The following is a 9,398-nucleotide window of genomic DNA, read 5'->3' as shown; positions in this document are numbered from 1 at the left end:
ACCCCGGGCAGCAAGTGACAGGAAGTGAGCTTTTTTTGGAGGAATGGTCCCCGGCAGCTCACTCGGGTTGTATTAAATGTACATTTGAGTGAAGTCTGCAGCAAGAAAACACACATACACTGTCCACATCAGACCCAAGCTCAGCCGAAAAGGAATCCGGTTCTATGTCGGGGGTCAGCGCTCATCGATTGACCTGTAACCTCGACCCCATCCTAATGACAGCCCTTATCGGCTGCTATAGTCACGTTGTGGCCCCCCTACCAATCTGAAAGGGGACACCGTGCTCCTCAGGATGTAATTGCTCACCCTGCCATGCTGAGGCCAAATCCCCTTCGACACATCACGCGTATCACGGGATGTTTCTACAGATAAGATATGAGTAAAAGACACTGGAGGGGCTGAATTACACAAATTTAAAAGACAGATGCTGTCATGTTGGACCCTTGAATAAAAAACAGCTTTTGCAGAATGACAGACGCTCAAAATTGTGTAAAATAAGTTATGCTTTTGTCCCCAAAACAACCATCATCCAATAACTTTCTCTTTTCTTCTTCCCTCCCTCCTCCTTGTCCTCTGACCCCCTCCCCCCAAGTTTGTATCCTTCCACTCCCCTCCTTTCCTTTCACCTCTCCTCTCTTCCCCTCCTTCCCTCCCCTCCAGATCGTATAAATATCTGTGAGCTGTTGGGGAGAGCTCAGTGTTACAGACCTGTCCACTGAGGAGAGACAGAAGAAGAAGAGAGAGGGGAGGACAGAAGAAGAAGAGATACCTGAGAAAAGAGTGAGACAAAATAAGACTAAAACAATAATCACCAGGAAATTGGGAATTATTAATTGATTAAAGGAGAGTTTAAGTTTAGAGGTGACAAATAAAAGAAGATTGGTCAGGAGAATTTAAAGGAACCATCAGATCTGTGGAAGGACGGTCCCCACGATGTTTTTCCTTCTCTCGTTGTGTATGTGTGGTCTTCTGCTGCAAGGAGACGCTCAGGACCGAGCCGCTCTGTGGAGGGGGAACGACCGGAGTGGACGATGCCAGTACACCTTCACCGTGCCCAGCCCCGTCGAGGCCAGCTGCCCGCAGACGGGGGGCCCCGAGGTGGAGGGCCTGAAGGCTAGACTCAGCCTGCTGGAGGTGCTGGTGTCCCGGCTGACCGGAGGGGACACCGGGGGTCCCCAAGGGGCCGGGGCCGCAGCTCGGCCTGGGCTTCAGGAGGCGCTGGACCGGGCCATGGGGGAGAGGAACCTGCTGCGGGGGGAGAAGGAGCGTCAGGAGCAGGAGCTGCAGGGGCTTCAGCGCAGGATGGAGGAGATGAGGAGGGAGACGGAAAGGCTGAGGAGCAGACCGTGTCCTCCACAGACCCCCATGGTGCCACCAAGCCCCCCTCTGCAGGACAGTGGCCTGACTAGACCTGCTGGGGGTAAGAGATACACTCTAAACCACCACACTCTTTATGAGCCACTCAAAAAATGTGTGAAGCTTATCGACACCTATAAATAGAAACTGTTTAAACTCATAAATATACATGTTTTATAAATTCCCAGCTTTTAGATAATTGTGCACACGTTTTTATTTTATATTCTAATGCATTAAGATGCACAACTAGATTACTTAGCCTGCAGACAGGTGTTCTTTCTGCTATTTGGGGATTCTGATTGAAGTAAAATGGATTAATTGAAGCAGAGAAACATTGAAGCATAAATGTCATCCATGTGTGGAATACCATGCAGGTACAGAGCCACACACAATCCCAGAGTTTTGCACTGTGTGTGTGTGTGTGTGTGTGTGTTTGTTTCTGTTCACTGTCTGCAGAAACAGAGAAAAAGCTGATAAATAATGAGCTTCATTGGCCAGTTACGTGAAGGAATTTGACTCTGGTTTCCATTGCTCTCAATGCAAACACACAAAGTTTATTCCTCCCGACATCTTCCTGCATAAATCCCCTTAAAGACAGCAGGGGGACAAAGTGTGTGCATGCTCCAATGTTGTGTGTACTTGTGCGGTTAATGTTTTGGTTGCCCCATTAGTCTGCACATTAGACCACTCGGCTCAGGTTTCTGCTCCTGCATTTAGGGTGATGGTGACGAGCCAGAGAGGGTCGGCTCAGTATTTCATGAGCAGATCCGGCTTCTTTTATGACCGGTGTTTCCCTGTGCATGACGAGCAGGGCGCGAATAGCCAGGTTATGTGGAACGGGAGAAGCAGCTGAAATGCGATGCACGCTCTGGAAGTGCACGCTCGGGTTGGGCTTTTGATCACGCCTGGTGGGTCAGGGTAGGTGGGGAGGGAGGAACACTATACTCCCAGGGGGGGTCAGAGGGCCACACAGATCGAGGGAGTTATCTTGGAGCCAGTGAGGTTAAGCTCTGGAATTCTGTGTGTTTGCAGTAGCCAAACATCTGTTTAACTAGCCCTCGTCTTTTCACTTGCCATCTCCTGTTGGTTGGTAACCCCCCCCCCCTTTCTTTTCTCAGTTCAGCCGTCGCTCTGTTTACCCGCTCGGCTCTCAGAGTGTGGCCTACTGCTCGTAAATCCTTCTCTGCCACATCTCCCCGTCCACCTCACATCACTTCTCCCTCTGCATCAGAAAAAAGTTTACACTCAATCTTCTGCATACTCCAGGTTATCTGCTTAGCTCCTCATGTTTGCACCTGCAGACTGAAATACACAGCGAGGGCCCCTCAGGGTGAGAGGCAGATGTAGAATAGATCACATGCGAGAGGACGACGCGCAGAACGCAGAGAGGAGGTCAACGTCACAGCGTTTTGGCAACTCTGACAGGAATTTCTTTTTTTACAACTCAAGCGGTGGTTATGACCTGCAGTAACATTTTCCTCTCAAAATATTGTAATTATTTCATGACGATAAAAATGGCATGTGCTCGAGGCAGAACAAATCCATCCAATACATGCCGAAACAAAGTTTATTTTCAGGTCATAAGAGCACGCATGTGCCGTGTACTCAGGTCTAGCCCATTGCCAAAAACACAGTTGATTTCACCATGTCTATCATATCAGAGGCTTTCTTTTCAATCTGGTTTCCTGTAGCCATTCTTCATCACCATCACAGGTAAACAGCCACATGTTACCAGTGTGTGTGTGTGTGTGTGTGTGCATATGTGTGCAGCCAGGAGGATAAGCAGTCATAAATAATGTTTAATGAACTTCTAAGATCTTTCAATCAATGTGCATATCATGCGGTATGTAGAGGCACTAAAGGACCAGCCTGTGGCCAATTTGGAGTTCAAAATGTTTAAAAGTCCTCCGACTGTTGATTATACACAGCACCCTGAATTAGGAATACTGGGGGGAAATAAGTTTCCTGACAACAATTGTCTGAGTTACATCCAACAGCTCTGCTGAACTCTGTAAGCCGGGGTTGATTAGGCCGCTGCCTCCTCTGGCTGAGCCTCCTCTGGGAAATGAAGACCCGTCTGGTCTGTGCAGTTTGTGGTATTCTGCTCTGTGACATCCCAAACAAAGAGGCAGGATGTGAGTGCACATATGGCTCACAGTAAACACCCACACACTCAGGGGAAAAGACAGTAAGACAAAGTGGCTGTTTACCTGTGATGATGATGATGATGCTGAATGGCTGCATCTTGTAACCCTCAAAACACGTCTGCCTCATCGCCCACCTCCCTCTCCCTCTCCTCATCGACGCTGAGAATCAACATCGGCTTTCAGATGCGAGCGCTTAAAGTTCTCCGCACCATTAGGGCTCATTCGTACGCCTGAAATCACCAGACACGGCACGTACAAGAGCACAGCGGGCAACGTGCAAATAGTCACCCATGAACACAGGTACACAAACACACGCTTCATAACCATTATGATGAAAACATATTTGAAAAGCTCATTTTTCTGTTGTAAACAGAGTACACAGTTCACAGACGTTGTTTACTCTCAACAGTAATGGTCTCAAGAAGGAGTCAGATAAGGAAAATAAGGACAGGGTTGGAGGAAAAATATAAAAAAAGGAGAAGAAAAAGAAAGAGAGGCTGATATGGGACTGGTTTGAAGTTTTGAGGTGCCGGGGTGGGATGGGTGTCGAATGTGTGTGTGTGTGTGTGTGTGTGTGTTACGGTCGGCCAAATCTACCGACTGCCTGACTCCGGAGCAGCTGGGAATCCATTCAGGGGTGTTTGTTTCCTGCTGTCACATTCCCTGCTGTCAGTAGTGCCACAGCCACGTTTTGGGTACACAAACACTCTCCTAACTATTGTACGCTGAATGTGAGACGTAGGCCTACAACCGAAATCACTAAACTCTGCGTGTGTGTTTAGGTTCCAATCCCATGTCTCACCTGATGACCAGGCCCAACAGGCAGGGAGACAGCAGCAGTTTGAGAGGTGTGGTCACGTTTTCTGCAGAATCACCTCCATCCTCGCAGTTTTATTATTCAACTAAATCCATGTGTCTCCTCGTCTCTTCCCGTCAGACTCGGCGTGGGAGTACGGACATCCGGGTTTCCAGGAGCTGAAGGCTGAGGTGACAGAGGTACCGGCTCCTCATGGATCTGAGGACAACACAGGTCTCTGTTTGAAATATTCCGATTTATTGTATAGTTTATTTATAGTGGCTCAGTGTGATGTTTTAGCCTATTTACTACAATGTTCTGATACCACTTTTTCCTTCACGATTCCGATACCTGAACGTTTGCATCGGCCGATATCGAGTATCGATCCAATACCAGCGCGTTAATGCAAAAAACTTAAAAAGGTCATAATTCCCTCTCGAATATCTATTTTATGTTGCTGAGAAATAAAATCTCCATTTCTCTCCAAAAACAACTTGAACACATCATGATGACATTATAATTGTCCTTCGGCCAATTCTCATTTTTACTGAATAGAGCTTAAACGCATCATCATTTAACTTAATGCAACCTCTGTAAACGTTAGCTCCGTTAAGTAGCCAAGCAGGACTGTGCTGCACGCTGCTAACAGCGAAAAGCTGAGAATATTAATAATATTAATACTGAGGAAAAGTTTGCTTTGAATTCCTAAGGAACACATGTTCTGCAGTTAAAGAGCTAAACCGTGCAAACACCCCAGCATAGTCCTTTAAATCCAGTCCTGGCAGCGTATACCCCTCTCACTCACCCCTTTCTCCCTCCTCCCCCTCCATCTGACCTGGCAAACATGACACTCGCCCCCCTGCTGACAGCCTCAAAGCAAATACTGCTATTATTACTGCAGCATTTGGAACGAGAATACCAACGGCATGCCAATCCGCAGGTATGAGGGCCTTCCCCAGAGTTTCACGTTTTGTCTCGTAAATGTAAATGGAGAAAACACGCCTAACGAGGTTGTCACACACGCTGCTGACCCCCCCCCCCCCCCCTTCCCTTTCCCCAAAAACCCACCACGTGCGTGTGCTGCTGAATGGCTCTCTGCAGGTTTGATTGTTTGGGATGTCAGGAAAATACACGTGGGGTCACCACGTGAAGTCATGATATCTCTGATGAGGCTGCGCCAACAGGAAAGCTGCATGGCAGTGGGTGTATTTATAAGACCATATTCCTATCAAACCCTTAATCCGCTGCTACGTGCTGGACCTGAGAGCGAGGGTGTATTTTAGGAAGTGGTAAATATACAGCACTGCTTTATCCTTTTCCCCGCGATACGAGCAGCGAAGAGACGCAGGATGAGTTGTGGTCCAGTTGCTGCTCTGATGGTCGTGACTCAACAGAGATGTCAGGCAGCATCTCTAGACCTGCCGTCTGCCCCCATGCTGGGAAATGACGACCTCATCACACCCCTGACCAGCTCTCGGATTGCCCCCATTGGCCCTCAGTCACGCACACATGTAGAGGTCCCCTCTAATGTGCACCACTGACCGCGAAAAATGTCTCCTGAAGACGGAAATATGTGATCCAATTTTACGCTAGGTTTAGGTAAAGCATCATGATTGGGCTTAAAATCGTACTTGAACTAAGTAAAATGTAAACACTAGTACTGAAAACATGTCACGAGCATTGTGAAAGTAAATTCTAAATAACCCAAAGACCCGTTGGGACACGAACATTGGTCTCCTGGTTGAAAGTCCTGTATTTGTTTGATAAAAACGTTTTTTGATCCAGTGCTCTTTGCCTAGATTTTCACATCTTGAACATAATTATAGTATATTGTATATTTCTTCAATGTGTTTCATCTCTTCATCCCTTCCTCTTCTTCTTGCGCGCAGGTTGTGGGGAGTTGGTCTCAGTTGCTGAGCCGGTGACTCACAGGAAGGCGGACAACATAGCGGGTAAATATGGCGTTTGGATGCAGGACCCCGAGGCCGTCTCCCCTTACGGACCGGAGATGGTCTGGCGTATCGACACCATCGGCTCTGACGTCAGGCAGCTGTTCGGGTACGACGACATGGAGCAACTCTCTAAAGGCTTCCCATCCAAGGTCGGTGTCAGATGGATGATAGTCCCTCATTTGGAATAAGCCCCCCAAAAAATCTCACTCTGTTTTTTCCCCTGACAGGTCCTGATGTTGCCAGAGCTGGTGGAGAGCACCGGTGCCACTCTGTACCGAGGCTCTCTGTATTACCAGAGACGACGCAGCCGCTCCCTCATCCGCTTCGATCTCGCCTCCGAGAGCACCGCAGCGCGTCGCGACCTCCCCCACGCCGGCTTCCACGGCCAGTTCCCTTACTCCTGGGGCGGCTACACGGACATCGACCTGTCCGTGGATGAGCAAGGGCTGTGGGCCGTCTACTCCACCAGCAAGGCCAAGGGGGCCATCGTGATCTCGCAGCTGGACCCGCACAGCCTGGATGTGAAGAGGAGCTGGGAGACCAACATCAGGAAGAACTCCGTGGCCAACACCTTCATCATCTGCGGCAAGCTGTACACCGTAGCCAGCTACACGGCGCCGGACACCATCATCAACTACGTGTACGACACCAAAACCAGCCAGGGGAAGCCCATGGCCGTCCCCTTCAGGAACAAGTACCGCTACAACAGCATGATCGACTATAACCTGGCTCAGAGGAAGCTGTTCGCCTGGGACAACTTCCACATGGTGTCCTACGACCTCAGGCTGGGTCGCCAGCAGGCCAACTGAGGCCTCCATGATTGACTGTTGAAAAGCTCAGCTGTTCCCGCTTCAAAGACTCAGAGCTTTAGAGCACAATGCGCGTGGTAGTCGTAGTCATAAAGCCAACACCATCAGCGTAGAAGAGCTACCAAACTCCGACGTGAAGACGTTTGAGGAACAGTGTTTCTCGCAAGTGTGCTTTTTAAAAAAAATCTTTTTCTTCAGTGGGTGGGCTTTTGTTTTTAAACATGTTTTTAGAGGAATTATTTTTGTACCGCCTTCAATTCAGATGTATGATTTTGTGTTCTTGATAAGATATATATATATATATATATATATATATATATATATATTTTTGAGGACTGAAGGATGAATGAATTTTACAAGCCAAGTGGGATAATCAAAGCATACAATGAAAACAAACTGCTACAGTTTCACCATGTCGTATTAGATAAACTGCTCTCACTCAGCATGTGTTGAATATTGCATGTACTTGTACACTGTTGTAGCCAACAGAATGATGTAATGTTAAAAATCATCATGAAATAAACATCCTAAGTTACAGTTTGTGTGGTTATTATGAACCTTAGAGATGCGTATGTACCTCTTTATATAAAGGGTTTGTAAGCTCTAATAACTTTAATATTAACGGTTAAGACTGAATGAACACAACCCACAAATGGCTAATTATTAATGAATAAATAGTCCCACTGCTCTTTTTGGTAAGACCCGCCCTGCGTATCTGGTTGAGGCAGACGACTGGTTAAGGTTCTGCACGGTCCTTGAGAAGTTCGTGTCAGGGTAGCCCGTCTTGCCAAGAAGAAAAAAGTAATTAAAAGGCGTTTTGAGAAAGCACCGCTATCACGAGAGGACCACGACCATGCAGCCATAACCAGCCACCCAAACAATACGTTTGCTGCAGCAGAATGCGAGATTTGTCGTGGACAGACACTCACTCACGCACACACCGATCGACCAATCACTTGATCCTCCTGGCAGAAATGATAATAAAAAGGGTCAAGAATTTGTAATAAGCCATCAGAAACCCTTCTGTGGTTATGGTATAAATGTTAATAGGTCAATACATTTATTAAATTCATCAAATCTGCAGATCTAAATTTTCACAAGATGCTAATCAACTTATTGTTCACCAAATCCCTTTCATGCAGCACTAACAAGACAAAGACGGTGTACTGCTGGAGGATCAACACCAGCTGAAGCCTGGCAACGCAAACGTTGTTAATGGTTAAAAACTGATGTATAGAACATTATTAAATGATTCATAACCACTGATATTTGTTACCTTTTGATGATCCCTTTAAAAGAAGTAGGAACTAGATTTTCCTCCATGTTAAGTGTTGTAGTGACACCTAGTGGCTAGATGTGATCTGTGCCGAACATTAATTCTGATGTAGATCAAAATAAATGAAACTGTTGAAAGTACAAACCAGGCATCACTGACAAACATCTCAACAGTATATTATTTTATTAGTTTCTGTAACCAAACCAAGAGAATGTAAATAAGACCGTACATATTTTAATACAGCGATGAAACCCCTGTACAAGTTCAACAAAACAAAATCATTACCCTCCCTCCCTCCCTCCCTCCCTCCCTCCCTCCCTCATCCATCCTTCAAAGAAAGGACTCTTCCCCCCCCTGGGGGGGGGGGGGGGGGGGCGCCCCCCCCCCCCCCCACCCCAGGGTGCATACTACTGTACATTTCTGAAGGGCCCTCGTCGCCACAACCCCGAGATGAAAGCATTGTGGGTGGGACAGCCAGCGGAGGTGAGGCGGAGACAGAACACAGCGCTGATTGCTCTCATCAGTAAAGACAACTAAACAATAAGTGTCGTCCTGCTTAAACGCTTCTGAACTTGAGGCTTTTTTTTTTTTTTTTCTTGTTCTCCGTCCTCGTGAGGGTTGAGAGACACACACACACACACACACACACACACTTGAGTTTTCTACTGTTTCACCCATTAACTCCTCACCGTTTCTATTCCTCTAAAATAGCCCTATCCTGCAGCTATTCTCTAGCTAAGGGCACTGAAATCAGTCAATAGCAGCAGGCCTGGGTGCTTTACAGTGAAGTGTGTATAGGTGTGTGTTTGTGTGACAGCAAGGAAGCAGTGAAATGAGTGTGTGAGAGTAGCTTTATGTAGTGATCCTGTAAAGTCCAATCAGAACTCCTTAAAATCCCCCAAAAACAAAAGGCGGTGACGTCTTCTCTGCGCTGCTTTAACCTTTGGCCAGATAAACAGGGGAGTCCAGCTACGATGCCACAAACACACACGCATCCCAACACATCAGTAATTCTCGGTCGAGGAGATGAGAGCAGAAGGCAGGAGCATAAGCTCACGGGCA

At 47.2% G+C, this 9,398-nt stretch overlaps 1 protein-coding gene across 1 annotated transcript; it reads left to right on the top strand.

Annotated features, from left to right (window-relative positions):
* Positions 1–726: 726 nt before the first annotated feature.
* Positions 727–7,331, top strand: myoc (myocilin). Its single transcript, XM_031868436.1, has 5 exons — positions 727–1,420; positions 4,286–4,351; positions 4,441–4,533; positions 6,189–6,400; positions 6,479–7,331. The coding sequence occupies exons 1-5, from the start codon at positions 934–936 to the stop codon at positions 7,058–7,060; spliced, it is 1,440 nt and encodes a 479-aa protein (XP_031724296.1). The 5' UTR covers positions 727–933; the 3' UTR covers positions 7,061–7,331.
* The last annotated feature ends 2,067 nt before the right edge of the window (positions 7,332–9,398 follow it).

This window comes from Anarrhichthys ocellatus, unplaced genomic scaffold (assembly GCF_004355925.1).
Source record: "Anarrhichthys ocellatus isolate YVR2014 unplaced genomic scaffold, GSC_Weel_1.0 scaffold42, whole genome shotgun sequence".
Classification (NCBI taxonomy): Eukaryota; Metazoa; Chordata; class Actinopteri; order Perciformes; family Anarhichadidae; genus Anarrhichthys; species Anarrhichthys ocellatus.
This window is presented reverse-complemented; position numbering and strand designations above follow the sequence as displayed.